Raw genomic sequence first — 16,423 nt, forward strand, 5'->3', positions numbered from 1 at the left:
GTTTGGAAAGCCAAAAGTCCCGGGAAGCAGGACAGTTGTGTCTTCAGTCTTGGACAAATTATGACTGTACTGCTTACTGTGTAGCTTGGACAGGTCACTCTACCTCTCTGACCCGCCTCCAGCCACTGCCCAGATAGTGGGAGGATTAAACGGGACAGTGTGCCAGCCAAGTGCAGAGGCTTGGCACGGGAGCCAGTGCTTCTCTTCTTCCATTGGACGCCAGGTCCCTCTCTTGTGGCATTGTTTCCCTGTCTCCCACCTGGCCTGTTCCAAGGCCGCCCACGGCCCAGTGCCGTGTCTGAGCTGAACACCATCAAGTCAGACACACACCACCAATATGCAAGCTTCTGTGAAGAGGCATTCAGAGACTTTCCTGGAAGTTTTTGGACCTTGCCCCAGAAATATCTGCCTGAACCAGACCTGGCTGATTTGACACACAATTTTACAGTGTTCATCGGTTTGCAACGTGCGCTCGAAGGCACAGCTAAAGCAAGTGTTCAAGACCAGCTGTCTCCTGGTACCGCTGTGGGAAAGGCCGAGAGTAAAGACACTAACTTGTTTTCTTGGGCCGGCCAGGGGAGGTCTCTGCCGTTTTCAGTTCCTCGAGGTGGGTCTTAACCACGGCTGCTCCTTGATAACTCTTGGCAGTAGCCATGGGTGCCCCGCTCATGAAATCACTTGCAACCCGTCCTCTCTTTTTCAGATGAGACAGGTGATGGAGAGAGGGACAGGTGACTGCCTGGGGTCCAAGAACTGAGAAGACCCTGGGGGCCACCCCCCAGCCCTTGCTTGGCCAGCCACTTCATGACACGAACATGACAACCCCAAACCCTGAACAGTTCACAGTACAAATTTATTTCCGCAGGGACTATACAGAATACAAACGGAGACGCCTCTGCTCCTTAACCAACCAGAGCCCAGCCTCAGAAGGTCCTGCCTCAGGGGTCCGAGGCGAGTTCTCAGGAGGCGGGGCAGGGGGCGCGGTCAGAGCTGGGCGTGGCTTCTGGCCACAGAGGGGTGGTGGCGGGGACGGGGGTAGNCGGGACCTCTCGTCGTTGGGGCAGTGTCAGGGGCACGGGGTCCACAGGCCTCCTACACGTAAGCGTTCTTCCCGTATTTGCCAAAGCTGCTGTCGCCTTCTTCGTCTGAGACCACGGGGTGCAGGCGGGCGGCGAGGCTGGGGGACCGCACCGCGGAGGCCTCGTAGGGGAGCCTGGGTCAGAGGGGCCTGGGTCAATGGAGGGGCGACCCCGCTCCCGCCCCTCCCCCTCGCTTCCCTGCGCCGCCCTTACCTGGGGGCCGGGTCTGCGTTGGGACTGCGGCAGCCCGTGGAGGCGAGACAGACACCGCCCAGAATGGCGAGCAGGGAGGCGCTCCAGCCCAGGTAGAGGGCGGGGCCCAGCTCGTACCTGGGGACAGGGACGGTGAAGGCCGAGTCCCACCCACTGGCCCCCAGGGCGGGGCTCCTACACTTACTTGGTCCCTGGATACAAGGGGTCAAAGAATTCCTGGGTGATGTTGAAGGCATACCAGGAGATGGCCACCATCCCGCAGAAACCTGGGGAGGGAGAATGGGGCGGCGCTCGCGCCCGAGGCCCAGCGGAGGAAGGGAGCTGGGGCGGGGGCGGTGGGGGGAGAGGCGGGGGCAGCCCGGAGATCCGGACGCGGGGAGTGGGGCGTCCTCAAGTCCAAGAGCAAGTTACACTCCCTCCCTTTCTTTTGCCCTCTCTAGCTCATGACCTTTCTCCTAGGGTCCCAACCGAAGCCCCCCTTTCTTGCCTAGTTTCCTACACCCTGCCCTTCCTGCCTAGCATCTTAATCACATCGTTGCCTCACTTGGAATCTGGCCCATCCAAATCCTACCCATCCTGGAAAGTCCAGCTGCCCCGGCAATCCTCCTGCAGAGCCTGACCTGACAGCCCTTTCCTTCGGCCTCCCCAATCCCCCAAAGCCTGTGACCTGCCTTTGTCCCTCAGTGCAGTGAAGGCCTGAGGTCAGTGAGACCCCTGGACTACAGGACCAGCCTTGCCGCTGTCTGGGGGCTCCTCCAGTAAGTCACCTGAGCTTTGAGCCTGTTCCCACATCTGGAGAACAGGGTAAGACCCCCCTCTACCTCACAGGCCTGTGTGAGGTGGTATGTGCAGATATTTTACAGGCTGGAAAGGTGTTGCTGTGCACAGGGTGCTTGCACGCCGCGCACCCTGGCCAGGGTGTAATCTCTGGGGGACAGATGCTCACTCACCTTTGGGGTCCCTCACGCACCTTGCTCGTGCCTGCCTCCTAGTGGGGGCTTGAAACATTGCGGACGGATTGATGTGGGGAACGAGGCTGGGTGAGCCGGGAGAGAGGGAAGAGCTGAGCAGGAAGGGCAGGTGTCGAATCAATGGGGAAGGAGTGGGGAGCTGGAGGTGACCGGGAACCGGCTCCGCTGGCGCCACTCTCAACCCCCCACGACAATGCAGGGCACACCCACCACCTTCCCCCCATTACCAGCCAGTATGTGTAGGGCCCCTGCGGTGGCTGCCAGCTTGGCCTTCCTGGAGAGCTCCAGGCTCCCGATGTTGATGCAGCGCAGCCCCACCATGCCTAGGAAGAGGCCCAGGAAGCCCAGGAAGATGGCGGTGATCATGAGCGCCCGGCAGGCCTGGAGGTACCCTGGGGAGGTGGGGCGCAGCCATGGGTCCCTAAACTGGCTCCTTCTCCCTCCATGACTGAGCTAGTCCCTGCTCAGGTCTCAGTCCATAAGGGCCTTCAAGTCCTGTCCTTCCTTCCCCTTTGGGCCCTATTCAGCTGAAGCAGTGACACCTCTTTCTTCCCAGGAGCTCACCTCAGTCACCCCCCCACCCCCCCACCCCCGCACCAGGCTTCAGCGCACTTCCTTACAGGCTGTCTCCTTGGCACTGACACTTTGGTCAGACAGTGCTTTGGTCTGGGGGCTTGTCCTGTGCCCTGGGGGATATGTTCGGCAGTGCCCTTGGCCGCTACCCGTTAGGTGTCCCCCAAGAGGGACAATCAAAATGTGTCGACATTGTCAAATGACCCCTGGGGGACAAAATCGTCTCCGGTTGAGAACTGCTGCTCTGTCTGAAGGACAAAAGTTGCAGCTGAAACTCAGCCCCTGCCCCACACTGCTTTTCTAGGTCCCACAGGGCACAGCCCTCAGAGGCCATGAATGGAGCTTTCTCCTGCAGCAGCCTGTAGGGGGCAGCAGTTGCCTGTGGGTTACTGGGTGAGGGCTCGTTCTGATCTGGAGAGTGGGATATCTCCGCGCAGGACCAATCCAAGCCCATCTAGCTCATGTAGTACATTTGGTGCCTCAGGTTCCCCTTTCTCAAAGCTGAAGGAAACGGCCAGCTTCCTTCCTGCCCCCCCTTCCCCCTTCTCCTTGATACTTGCCAACCACCCCAAGGACCTTGCTCCCCTTTTCTGGGTGGGGCAGTGCCACTGGTGCTGAAGATGCTGGGTCCCTGCCAGGAGGATGTGAAGCGGCCCGGAGTTGGTGGGTAGAGAGGAGGGACAAAGTTCTCTGGGAGCACTTTCTCACTTCCAGACACTCCCTCTGGGCTTCCCGCCCTTCCGCCTACCCCGTATCCTCTCTGCACCCATATCTATCTGGGGCTGACCAGCCCTGGGTCCCCAGGCGGCTGTGGTAGACAAAGGAGAGATTACTGATGGGCCATGAGGGAGTGTGGGCTGGGCGGCTGTAGGGGATTAAATGATAGTCAGGACCCCCTTGGGACCAGAGTGGCCTTGTAAGTACCCGCCAGCCTGGGTTCCAGCGCCCCTACCACCTGTGGGGACTGTGGGCAGTTTAACGGTTGTGCTTGTAGTTTTCCAGCTTCGGTGAAATGAGGAAATGAGGTTACTAGCGCCCGGCAGAGCCAGGCCATCGTAGACGGCACTGCGGTGGAATGCGGGAGGGACCTAGCACTATGTCGGTGCCCAGATGACCCCAGTGCTGGGCCAGGCACTTGCCCCTCCATCAGCAGTTCCAAGTGGGGCCCTTCTCGGGCTGACAGGCTCACAGCAAAGGCCCCTCCTCAAACGGCACTGTGGTTGAGGGATGGGTGAGGTGGGAGGGCCAGTGCTCCTAAGCTGGCTGCCTCGTGTCCCTTCTGGCCACCCAGCATTCTGGGTGCCTGGCCCAGATGGTCCCGGGCTTTTATTGGGAGCTTTGGGCGGCAGTGCCCCACACATGGCAGATCATGGAGGGACGGGTGAAGGCACGATGCCCCTCCTGCTGTATCAGGAGATTCTGGGAACAGTAGGGGCACAAGACCCCCCCAGACCCCCTAGCCTCTCAGAGCACCTGTGGCATTCCCGGGGACCCTGTGCCACACCCAGTGTTGGCTTTAGTTCCATCCACTGCCCAGCACCTACAGTAGGGGACCCGAAAGAGCACGATAGCACCAAGGAGGGTGCGGGAGCGGAAATGGGCCCTGGTCCTCCCCTCCTGGTCTCTGGCACAGGGCCTATGGAAGAGACTCCCCCAAGGGATGCTGGGAGCCGCTCATTCAGGGAACGGGAAGCAGGGAGACACCATACCACCAGGGTGAACCCTTCTGGACCAAAGACCTGTAGGTTCCAGCCCGCTGAGAACTTCAAAAACTCCCGAGAACGCCGAACACACACACATGCACACAACACCCCTAGCTGCTTCCACTAGACACTCAGAGTTTTGAGGAGGCTCGCTTTAAAAGGGCACTTTAGAATTCGCCATGGCAGTGGTGCCAACGCCTTTTAAGTGCCTCAACCCCAAGAACCCAAGATGGGGCCTCCTCTTCACCCCCACAAACACCAGAACTCTCACGGCAAAGCTAAGGTGCTGAGGTTGGTTGTGTGCACACAGGCTAACTATCCCACTAACATAACAGGCTTTAGCTCAACACTCACAACCATCCCATGGGCCTGTGCTAAGTCCCCTGGGTTTACAGACGGGGTAAAAGAAGCTCATTTCATCACCTGCCTGGGGCACAGAGCTGGTCGACTGGGCCCGGAAGTCTGGCCCTGGTCACTGCACTTGTAACCACTAGGAGTGTTATCTTAGGGCAGGGGGACACGTGGGATGAGGTCTCCACGGCACTCCAGATTGGGGATGCCCCCTGTGCTCCCAGCTCCCCGTGCCTGACCAGACCTCCCTTATCAGCACGGTGCCCAAGGCCCAGATCATGGGCAGCAGTCACCCTCCCCGGGGGTCTCTCCCGCCTCCCACCTCCCTCTGCGCCCTGGAGCTCTCCCCACCCCATACCGGAGAGGGCCAGCAAGGACGGGAATTCCCGGCAGCTGTAGACTCCCAGGGAGTCGGTGGCACAGCTAAACCAGAGGTTCTCGAAGATGGTGTTGGTGGTGATGACGCTCCCGTGCACGGTGGACACTCGCCAGTAGCTGTTTGGCAGGGTCACCCCCAGCATCAGCAGCCCCAGAGCCGCCATGAAGAAGCCGAAGATCTCCACGGCCACCGACATGGTGGGATGCAGGGCCCCGAGGGGCGCCTGGGGCCCCAGAGAAGGGGAGGGGCTGAGCCCCAAGGGAACTTGAGGGGCTTTGGCTAAGGAGGGCTGTTAAGGCTGGCTGGGGAGAAACGGGGAGAGCGTGGGGGGGGCCAGCTGCAACCTGGGGCTCAGGTCAGCCCCCTGGTTTCTGTCCCCTGCCCTCTCTCTAGGTTCCTGCTTCCCCGAAGGTCCAGGTAGAGCAATGAGCCCAGAGCGCCGCGCAGCTGTTGACGAGGAGATGGAGGGAATCAACGGAACAGGCCAAAAGTCCACCCCATCCCCCAGCCTCTGGGCTGCTCTGGGCTCCCCGCCCCATAAGGGGGGCGGAGAGGACTAATGGGAGTGACCAATGACGGATGCACGGATCTGGCTGAGGGGGCCCCCCATGGGAGGCAGTGGGAGCCAAGGGGAAGCGGGGAAGCAGCTCTGACTCAGCTCTCATCGGGGGGCCAGGGAATGGAAGGACAAGGAAAGAGAAGGTGACTGAGAGGCAGAGTGGCCACAGACAGCCCTTCCATGGGGCAGGATCCGGGGAGCGGAGCCACCCTCCTGGATGTTGGTGAGAACAATTTAAGAAACTCCAAAGACCTAGGGTTTGGGCCATCGAGTTGCCAAGATGAAGGTTGAGGAAGGGAACAGGGCGGCTCTGGAGCCCACCCAACCTGAATTCAAACCAGACCCACCATTTGCCAGAGCAATGCGGGCAGGGATCTGAGTCCCCTGGGCTTGTTCCTGCCCCTGTGAACTAGAACTAGCTTCCTCACCTCTGTGACCCCAGATCAAAAGCTCCCCACGAGTGTGAACTGCTCCACGCTTGGCGACCACCCTGGTTCTGGGTATCGCAGGCCTGGGGTGAGGCCACCAGTGGGTCGCTGCTCTCCCAACTTCAACTTCTTGAACTCGAATGTCCCCCCCTTATTGGGTTGATCTTTGACTCTCGGCAACAAGCTTGATCTTGTTGCCAAGGGCCACCAAGGGGGATAAATCACAGGCCCAGAACGTGATCCTGTGGCTAATCTAAGCAGCCAGTTATCAGAACTGTCACCAGCTCTATTAATTATGACGGGTTAGAAACTGCTGGGCCCCAACCCCAAGCCAAGGCTGAGCACCTGTCCCGGTGCAGACAGTCTCGAGGCCATGGCCAGGGCAGCTCTGGTTCTCCTTGGGCAAGTGCAGCAGGGGCTTGGTCTCCAGGAGGGGGTGCTACCCCAGGCAGTCACAGGGGACATCAAGGACCTCAAGGGTTTCCCCCTATCATCCCCCTCCCCAGGTCAGGCTCCTCTGTACTCCCCTCAGGTGCCTCCTCCCCAATCCCCCCCACCCCGAGCCAGGCTGGCTTGGCTGTGGAACGAGAGGTATGCGGTGAAGCAAGACAGGCCCACGCTGAGCCTGGCACCGGGCGGGTGTGGGGCAAAGCAGGCTGGGTGGGAACTGGGCCCCGACCTTCTGTCTCGGAGCCTACAACAACGGGGATGTCCTGGGTTTGCAAGCTTTCTCAAGAACCAGCCCTGCCCCTGGGTGGCGGCCCCTCCCCTGGAGAGGACAGGGGAGGAGGGGGTCACAGGAAGACAAAGGGAGGGAAGGGCGGAGGTTTGGGAGGAAACCAAGTGGGGGGCCTCCCTGGTGTGGAAAACTCCACGTGCTAAGAGGCAGCTGTGTGGGTCAGAGGGGACAGGAGACATAAATCCTGGCTGGTCCCCTCAGCTCTTCCCTTCCTGCCTCCCGTCACTGCTTTCTCCCAGGATTCTAGCGCCATGCAAAGGCCACATCCCATGTCCCCTGTCCCCGTGCTGCCTACCACTGCTTTGGGGGAGGGGGAGGAAGGAAGAGGTGGGGTCTGGGCAGCTTGGCGGACAAAGGCGAACCCCACACCAGCCTGGGGGGGTGGTGGTAAGAGTAGGAAGGCCAGCAGGAAAGGATCACTGGTGACCCCCACCTTTGGGCCCAGTGGAGCCCACCCCTTCCTCAACACAGACACAGCAGTTCCCAAGCCAAAGCCCGGTTTTATTTACATTCGTCCCGGAGCACGTGGTTTGGGGCTCTCAGACATGTCTCTGGAGTAGAGGAGGCTGAAAGCAGAGGACAGTGATGGGGTACAGGAGAAGGGACGGAAAGGATGGATGGGCTCTCCCCCCCGCTTCGAGTGTCCTCCACAGGCTCCCACGCATCCCTGGGCAGAGGCGGAGGTGCGGTCTCCTTTAGGATTTGGACTTGGATACAGCAAGTCCGATGAGTCCAGCCAGTCCCGCCACGCCCAGGGCCATCCCTCCAACAATGGCCATGCCCACTAGGCCATCTGGGGAAGGGAAAAGGGAGACTGTCAGGGGCCCAGCCCCCACAGAGACCCTGCCCGGTGCTCCCCAATAGATGTGCCTCTTCCCCTGGAGTCAGGGGGTGAGGGCCTCTAAGGCGTTGCAGAAAGAAGGCCTCTGAGGGACTAAGGTGGGGGGAAAGGGGGTCCTTTGACTGGAGAACAGAGAGGGGGCCCTGGTGGCTCAGTCAGTGGAACATCCAACTTCAGCTCAGGTTGTGGTCTTGCAGTTTGTGGGCTTGAGCCCCACATCGGGTGCTGGGCTGACAGCTCAGAGCCTGGAGCCTGCTTCACATTCTGTCTCCCTCTCTCTCTCTGCCCCTCCCCTGTTCACACTGTCTGTGTCTCTCAAAAATAAATAAACATAAAAGTGTCTTCTGAAGGGCAAATTAAAATAAATAAATAAACAAACAAATTAATAAAAAAAAAAAAAAAAGAAAGGAGGACCAGAGAGCCCAGGCCTGGGGGAAGGAAGAGGGCCTGGTGAAGAGCAGAGAGGCACATGGGCCCAGGGAGACAGGAGAGCAGGGGTGGGCGGAGCCAGAGGGAGGAGGGCAGGGGGAAGGCTTCACCTTTCTTCATGGCCTTGTCAATGAGCTGTTCCAGTTCCTTGGCCTGGTTGTTCTGGGGCTCTGTCTGCAGCAGCCCCCGCACATACTTTAGTGCCTTCTCATACTCCTGTGTGGGGAAAACAGATACCACCCCCCCACCCCCAGTGTTTTTGCACTCCTCCCGACGTCAGAGGGGCCTTCACTCGCCCCACGGGCTCCTCCCTCTCCCTCCACCTCCTCCCTTACTCCAGCCCCACCCGATGGAGTAGAGTCCACGAACAGCCCCAACTGTGTGGGGGTGATAAGCTGAGGGAGATAACAACCCTGGGCTTGGGGCTGCACCCCAATCCTGAGGTCATCTTGCTCCCCACACCCTCGGCACCTGGATCTTCTGTCTCTCACCTTCCCTCGGTGTCCTGACCTGCTATCACCTTGTGCCTCTGTACCCAACACCACCCCCTGCCCACTGCCCTCCTGGGCCTTCCTGAAGGCCAGGGCGCTAGCCTGGAGGGGAAATGAGAGGGAGAGGTGGGAGGAAGGGACTGGCTGCTTACCTTGAGCCGGTAGTTCCCCACGGCCAGGTAGAAGACGTAATCCCGCTGCTCCTCTTTGCTCCCTTTGGGCAGCAGCTCTGGGGAGGGCGGAGGGAAGAGGGTCAAAATCACTTCTCTCCTCTCCTAGTGCTTGTGTCCCAGAGGCCCCCTCTACTCTCCAAATCCCTGGATGACCCTGGGTCAAAGTCACAGTCCCGAGCTTCCGGTTCGGCCCTGGCCATTCTTGGCTTCCCAGTGAGGGCTCTGGGGCGGCTTGACAGGCTGCCAAATACCCCGGTGATCAACAAACACCATGGTTTCAATACTACAGTCAGCGCTGGCTCATCTAAGTGAACAGAAAGGAAATCGAGGCCCCGGAGAAGCTGAAGGTACCTGCTGTGTGTTCTCACTGCAGCAGTTTGCTGCCCAGATGGGTGTCAGAATAAATCTTCACTCCCTTCCACTTTAAAATAGCATTCTCTGAATGACCCCCGCCTGACTCTGCCTAATCCAGTGACTTCCCAGAGGCTTCTGTATAATGTGTGGCTACGGAGCTTTGCGGGTACTTATAAATCTTCCGCACTGTCCCCTCAGCTAGAACTGGCGATGCTCAGAGACCACATCTTCTGTGGGGATGCCCTGCTGTAGAGGAAACCTAAAGAATCTGAATTAGCACCAGAGGCAAATGCAGGGCGAAGTTACTTGCATTCAAGAAGATTCTTATTTTTACAGATTTATGATAGCCATCCTTTGCTAGCATGCTGTGTGCTTACACATGGATACTTGACCAAGAGAAAGGGGGTCGGTCCAGGGTACAGAGAAATCTAAAGGTCAAGTATGGCCTCCGACAAACAGTGACCTATGGAAAACCAACAGGAGACAGGATCCCAGTCGAAAAAGCACCATCTGCTCGCCGGGGCCCGGGCCTGTCTTCTGCGCCTTCTGCCATGCCACCCTCATGAAAGGTTTTCAGCTACTGCTGAATAAGCAACATGGTGGGGGCAAAGAGCAAGGGCCTGGGACACACAGGACAGGAGCTTCTAGTCCTAATTCAGCCATTAATTCATTAGCTGTGTGTCCTGAGACAAGTCACTCTCCTTTTGGTCAGACTGCCAGGTCCCCAAGTCCTGGAGGGACTGACATGCCATGATTCTGTCTGGCTAAACGGTGATGCGGCTAAAAGCACACTGGATGATGCCAGGCCAGCGTGCAGCCTCTGTTGCAGTGTGTTTAGTGGAAAATAACTGTGAGGTGACAGCCACAGGGTCCCATATGGACAAAGGATCCCAGCACTTGAGATGGAGACAGCAAAGAAGGCCATGGCGGTCGGAAAGGCCGGACCCCAAAGGCCGCTGGGAAGGGGCGCGTCGGGTAGCCTGGCACCTCACCCTCCAGCAGTGCGATGCCTTTGCGGATGTCATCATTGTACTTGCTTCGCACCAGGCACCAGGCGTACTCAAACTGCGTGCTCTTGGACACGGAGCCTCCTGCCTTCTCAGATTGAAATTTCTTTTCAAACTTCTGCCATAGGAGAGGAGAGGAGTTATTTAGAAAGGAAGGGGCGAACCGTTCTCTACCAGGACCCGGCTGTCCATTTCTCAGCTACACTACATCTTCCCGAGTCTCTGCCACCTTCCCCCGCGAGTCTTGGCATCTAGCATCCCAGGTTCCGCCATCTCCATCCCTGGGATCCCGGTATCCCGCTTCTTAGCAGAGGGTGTCTCCGCCGACACTGCCCCTGTACGCTTCCCTCCCCCTAGTGGTACTGCCCCTGTACGCTTCCCTCCCCCCTAGTGGTACCGAGCGGAGATGCCACCTGGTGGCGGTTCCAGGCACCGCTCGCGAAGCAGCTGACCCCGAGTGGCTGGCTGAACAGTAAACATGCTGTCAGAACTGCTCAACAACAGCCCACGCAGTCCCTCGCTGGTGGCTGCTTCTCCCAAGCAGCCCCACCCTGCTGGGTCTGAGCCTTTTCTTATCTGCTAAATGGGAATAACAGTAGTGCCCACCTCCTAGAGTTACAAAGATTGAGATATCACCGGCAAGCACTCAGCACCGTGCCGGTTTCGGTGAGTAATATATGAAACTTGATGGCAGTTGCCGTAGTACCCTGCCACTGAAGGCACACTCAAACACAGGTGTCCGCACCCTGCCCTCCTAACTCCGGCACGCACCCAGAACTTGTCAGTCTTTCCACACCAGACGCCAGGCCCCGACTCTGGGGCGTGGTGGTGCCAGAAACTACAAGTCCCATTGGCCTCCGGGACAAAGCAGAGCCTCCGGGCAGGAGCCGGACGCTGCAGAGGGTGCCGGGAGCCGTAGTTCGGCCTCCTTAGGCAAAACTGATGCTGGGTAGAGGGTCTGGCCCCAGTCGGACTTTCCTCTGGACCCGCCCGTCCGAATACTCCCTCTCCCTCCCTCGGGGCCAGGCCTCACCAGCAGGTCGTCCACAGACACCAGGTCGTTCAGTACAGCCTCCATGGCCGTCGCCCCTGCAATTCTCACACCCAGGTCGCTACTGTGCCACCGTCTCCATGGCCCACTCTTAGGGCCGGAGAGCCACTTCCGTCGTCCAGCGGAAGCGGGCCCCCTCCCCATAGCAGAGCCAATCACCTCACGTAGCTGACGCCGAGCCCGCCCTCCTCCCGCCGCCGTCCCGCCCTATCCTTCCTGCGCCCTCTGCGTACGCTTCGGGGCACTAATGCGCAAGCTCCGGTAGACACTCATCTCCACCTATGGACAGCTCAAGCTACAACTCCCGAGTCCCCTGTATGTGCCTTCCTCCGCCGAGGCTGCCGTAATAAAGTTTGGAACTATGTCTTAAAAAAAATTTTTTTTTAACATTTATTTATTTTTGAGACAGAGAGAGACAGCCCGAGGGGGGTCTCGAACCCAAGGACCGCGAGATCATGACCTGAGCCAAAGTCGGACGCCTAACCTGAGCCACCCAGGCGCCCCTGGAAGTATGTCTTGATAGCTAGCCCTCGGGCTGAGAAACAGCAGAAAGAGGAAATTGGAGGACCCACCATGATCTAAACCTTCCTCCCCTCCGGCCCCACCCCCTCTAAGTCTAGGAACCCGGAAGCTCCATGACATTTCGGTGCCTGTAACAAAATCATAACTGGTACCAAGGTTTTTAGGGCCTCTGCTGACTCTTACAAGAGGATTGACAACTGGACCTGTTAACATACACCCAGAGACTGCATAGGGGATACTCTGGAAATCTTTAAATGGGAATTTAAAGTTGTTTCCCCATTAGTCTACAGAGAGGGTCCAATCTTTTAATACTTAGTTAGATAAAGCATCTTCCGGATGCGCCTAAGGGGAAACATCAGCCGTGGGTCAGAGGCAGCCACGAGCAATCAAAACGTGGGAAAGGGAAATGTTCACTCCTCTGGTTCCTGTACTGTGCAGTGATGGGACTGCGTAGGTAGTGACTTTCAAATTCTTTTCACCTTGACCCACACTGCTCCAGTGCACATGGGTCTTACAGTGTACGTTCCATGAGGGCAGAGACTGGCTCTTGTTCAATGTTGCATCTCCAGCATCTGGCACAAGATCAATGTCCAATAAATGTTTGTTAAATAGATAGGAAATACAGCGAACAAAAGTAAGAGGGCAGTTCAGACGCAGGGGATTATCATCCAAACATCTTTCATGTTTGCAAAGCCCATTTATTTATTTATTTATTTATTTATTTATTTATTTTATTTATTTATTTAATTTTATTTCTAGGAGAGAGAGAGACAGCTTGAGCAGGGGAGGGTCAGAGAGAGAGGGAGACACAGACTCTGAAACAGACACAGACTCTGAGCTGACAGTCAGCACAGAGCCCGACGTGGGGCTCGAACCCATGAACCGCGCGATCATGACCTAAGCGAAAGTCGACGCTTAACCGACTAAGCCACCCAGGTGCCCCTGCAAAGCCCTTTTAATTATTATTTTCTTTTTTTTTTTAAACATTTTATTTATTTCTAGGAGACAGAGAGAGAGAGACAGCGTGAGCAGGGGAGGGTCAGAGAGAGAGGGAGTCACAGACTGAAACAGGCTCCAGGCTCTGAGCTGGCAGTCAGCACAGAGCCCGACGCGGGGCTCGAACCCACGAACCGTGAGATCATGACCTAAGCGAAAGTCGGACACTTAACCAACTAAGCCACCCAGGCGCCCCTATTATTTTCTTAATTCTCATAGTAGCCTTGTGAGTTAGGTAGGCAAGAATTATTCTTCTCTACTTAGCTCTGACAGTTGAAATGACTGATATGAGGAGTCCATTAAAAGATAAAGGAGAGGGTAGGACAAGTTCATAAGTACACTCTAACGGTTCATCTTTAATGTTTTTTTTCTTTTTTTTATTTCTAGGGGGGAGAGAGAGAGAGAGACAGCGTGAGCAGGGGAGGGCCAGAGAGAGAGGGAGTCACAGACTCTGAAACAGGCTCCAGGCTCTGAGCTGGCAGTCAGTACAGAGCCCGACGCGGGGCTCGAACCCACAACTGCGAGATCATGACCTAAGCGAAAGTCGGACGCTCAACCGACTAAGCCACCCAGGTGACCCTCTAACTGTTCATCTTTAAAAACCTCGGGCCTTGGGGCACCTGGGTGGCTCAGTCTGTTGAGCGTCCGACTTTGGCTCAGGTCATGATCTCACAGTCCGTGGGTTCAAACCCCGCTTCGGGCTCTGTGCTGACAGCTCAGAGCCTGCAGTCCGCTTTGGATTCTGTGTCACCCTCTCTCTCTGTCTCTCAAAATAAAATAAAGACAAAAAAATAAAAATAAAAGCCTCAGGCCTAAATTTGTAATTTTTTTTTGCTGGTTTACAACAGAGGACTTCCCTTCAGCACCAGGGTGAACTAGAAACAATTCACTTTAATTTAAAATCTAAAAGGCAAGGCAATCCTGAGAAACCATTTGTTAGGTAGTATAGTTGGAAAATTAAAAATGAAACCCCACCAGTGCTGCTGAAATTGAAATACTGGTTCCCCTGTCTTGGCTAGTGGCCAGTATGTTTAAGTCACACTATTTGTCAGTTTATAATTATACACTTGTGTGATAACCTGATGAATGCCAAGCTCCCTTTGTAATTGCTGGGTAAATAAATACTGCAGTTGCCATCATCAACTTTTGAAAGCAACAAGGGAGTATGTAGTAAAAGCTCTACAAGATGTAATATTATTTGACTGGTAATCTGTGGAAATATTCAACAAAAGCAAAAAAAAAAAAAAGGAATCCATGAAGATATTCATTCCTGCATTATCTGTGGACATAAACAAACAACAAAAGCTCCAGGGAATTGTTTTTATTAACTGATGATACATCAGTATAATGAAATAACACACAGCCTTAAAGTCATAGTCATTTGGAATCTTTGGATGCCGATGGTAATATTCAAAACGAAACAAAAAAGTATGCACTTCTCAAATTTGGTCCTGTAAGTGGGAACAAGGGAAACTGACATTTTTTTGTTAGTGGGACTAAAACCTAGAATTGGTACCTGTTAGCACACTCTGGGCCCTGGCCGCCTCCTGTAACTACACCATTAGTTGCCTGCTCTGGTCTTTTGCCCTAAAGCTCCTTGTTAAGTGGACAGCCCAGGAGAAAGGCACAGCAAACAGCCACTAAACAGGATTCCACTACTCGTGTTCCTTGCGTCTTCAGTGATCGCTCATCTCTACTTCCCATTTTCATCTGCTATCCAATCAGAAAGTCCTATCCACCGCAAATTGATCCATCCATCCACCCACCCATCCATCCATCCAACAAACAGTAGTTTAGGGCCTACTGTGTGCCAAGCAGTCTTCTGAGTACTGGGCAAGAGAAATGAACGAAACAGACACGGTCGTTCTCTCATACAAGTTCCATCTCAATGTTAGAGAAGACTGCTAACGAATAAATGAATATCAGTCCACCGCCGCTTCCATTCTGTCACCATAATTCACACACACTTCGGCTTTTTCCTCCTCCAACCCAGCCTGGCTGCCAGTTGTATTTTAAAGTGTAAATCAGAGCTGATTAAAATACCTTCTGGGCTACGCAGACTCTAATCACGTGTCTAATCACGCACACGAAGCCCTCCAGGGTCGCCCCTGCTTACCTTTCCAGCTTTATCTCCAGGCACCCACAAGTCCTGCACGCCGAGACGTTTTCCTGGCAGCCACCTTTCTTCCACCCGGAATGCTTTCCATTCACCAAACACCGGAGTGCCCACAGGGCAGGCGACTGCCAGCCCCAGGGCCGTCACGCCTCCGGGGCAGCTCTCTTCTATCCGGCCCCCGCGCCTCCAGCTGCTCGGAGGTACAGCGTTTATCACCCAGCCCTTCAGTCCTTGAGGTGGACAGGGACTGGGTCTCGTTCATCTTTCCGCCAAAGGCCAGGCATCGAAGCATCATTCGTAGAGTGAATGAAAGAGTAACGACTGGCGCTCTACGGAGGACGCTAAGCTATCTGCACTTCCTGGTGGCGGTTAAATTGGCTCCCGGGGAAGGGAGGAGCGGATGCCTTATCCCGGGCTGCTCTAGGAAGAGGGCTCGGTGGTCCGGAGGACCCGCGAGGCGGCAGGGGGACTGCACTACAGGGGCGTCTGCGCAGTAGCCGCCTCCCCGGGGAGGCGGGGCCGAGCCGAGCGCGGAGTAGGGCGGGGAGGGACTCTGATGGCCAATTAACGGGCTCGGCTCCGAGAGAGAGGCGGAGCGCGGCGCGATTTGGAGGCTGGGCGGCGGGCGCCAAAGCCTGTGGTACCGGAAGCTCCCTTCTGCCTCTGTGACCCCGGGGTGACCAAAGTGCTCCCTGTAATCGTTGCCCCAGAGACTTTCTCTCTAAATGAAAATTTATGTGTTGTCTCCTTCAGACACTGCCTCGGTTCAAAAGTGTGTGATGGGTACACACAACCTGCGCACACAAACGATGTGCACACGAATTGCCTGGAATCTTGTTAAAAATGGAGAGTCTGATACAGCAGGGCTAGGATGAGGCCTAAGATGTTGTACTTCTAAGAAGCTCCCACAGGATGCTGATGCAGTACATTTTCCAACACACTTTCAGGAGCAAAGGTGTGAAACTCTTTCTCAAAGTGCAGTGCCTGTACCAACAAACTCACCTGGGAATTCTTTAGAAATGTAGGTCATCTGAGAATCTCAGAGGCTCAGTGGTTTAAATTTCCTACTTCAGCAGTGAGGTCATGATCTCACAGTTAGTGGTTTCAAGCCTCTCATCAGGCTCTCTGGTCTTAGCAAAGAGCCAACTTTAGATCCTCTGTCTCCCTCTCTCCCTGCCCACTTCCACTTGCTTGCTTTCTCTCTCAAAAATAAAGGTTAAAAAACAATGCAGGTTATTGGACTTCACTCCACATGCACTGAATCACAAAGTCTGCTGGTGGGGCTAACAGTTGGTGTTTCTACAAGCCCTATGGGTAATTTTTTTTTTCTTTTAGAGAGAGTATGGGCGACTGAGGGAGAGGGGTAGAGGAAGAGAGAATCTTAAGCAGGCTCCAGGTGCAGTGCAAGCCCAAAGCAGCTCTCAGTCCCACCACCCTGGGATCATGAC

The 16,423-nt window shown here is 55.8% G+C and overlaps 2 protein-coding genes across 3 annotated transcripts; both read right to left on the reverse strand.

Moving 5' to 3' along the window:
• Window positions 1-1,038: 1,038 nt before the first annotated feature.
• CLDN15 (claudin 15) lies at window positions 1,039-6,738 on the reverse strand. 2 transcript variants are annotated; one of them, XM_077777892.1, is made up of 5 exons: window positions 5,249-6,738; window positions 2,491-2,586; window positions 1,477-1,558; window positions 1,293-1,409; window positions 1,039-1,213 (listed from the first exon to the last, which is right to left on the reverse strand). In XM_077777892.1, the coding sequence occupies exons 1-5, from the start codon at window positions 5,463-5,465 to the stop codon at window positions 1,093-1,095; spliced, it is 633 nt and encodes a 210-aa protein (XP_077634018.1). In that variant the 5' UTR covers window positions 5,466-6,738; the 3' UTR covers window positions 1,039-1,092. The 2 variants fall into 2 exon arrangements, with proteins under 2 accessions (XP_077634018.1, XP_077634017.1); XM_077777891.1 differs by having other exon boundaries at window positions 2,491-2,655.
• Window positions 6,739-7,475: 737 nt separating this feature from the next.
• FIS1 (fission, mitochondrial 1) lies at window positions 7,476-11,466 on the reverse strand. The gene is made up of 5 exons (XM_077777875.1): window positions 11,324-11,466; window positions 10,276-10,408; window positions 8,909-8,985; window positions 8,376-8,481; window positions 7,476-7,788 (listed from the first exon to the last, which is right to left on the reverse strand). Exons 1-5 carry the CDS (start codon window positions 11,366-11,368, stop codon window positions 7,691-7,693), a joined length of 459 nt encoding a protein of 152 aa, XP_077634001.1. The 5' UTR covers window positions 11,369-11,466; the 3' UTR covers window positions 7,476-7,690.
• Window positions 11,467-16,423: the final 4,957 nt, after the last annotated feature.

The sequence above is a fragment of the Crocuta crocuta genome, unplaced genomic scaffold (assembly GCF_008692635.1).
Source record: "Crocuta crocuta isolate KB4526 unplaced genomic scaffold, BGI_CrCroc_1.0 scaffold217, whole genome shotgun sequence".
Classification (NCBI taxonomy): Eukaryota; Metazoa; Chordata; class Mammalia; order Carnivora; family Hyaenidae; genus Crocuta; species Crocuta crocuta.

Bases quoted from the DNA above. Each gene is read 5' to 3' on its own strand.
- FIS1 (XM_077777875.1), bottom strand. From the start codon at position 11,368: ATGGAGGCTGTACTGAACGACCTGGTGTCTGTGGACGACCTGCTG. The intron at 10,409-11,323 runs GTGAGGCCTGGC...CTCCTATGGCAG, and splicing joins TGTCTGTGGACGACCTGCTG to AAGTTTGAAAAGAAATTTCA. The intron at 7,789-8,375 runs GTGAAGCCTTCC...TCCCTTCCCCAG, and splicing joins TGACAAGGCCATGAAGAAAG to ATGGCCTAGTGGGCATGGCC.
- CLDN15 (XM_077777891.1), bottom strand. From the start codon at position 5,465: ATGTCGGTGGCCGTGGAGATCTTCGGCTTCTTCATGGCGGCTCTGGGG. The intron at 1,410-1,476 runs GTAAGTGTAGGA...CCCTGTCCCCAG, and splicing joins CCCTTGTATCCAGGGACCAA to GTACGAGCTGGGCCCCGCCC. The intron at 1,214-1,292 runs GTAAGGGCGGCG...CCTCTGACCCAG, and splicing joins AACGCAGACCCGGCCCCCAG to GCTCCCCTACGAGGCCTCCG.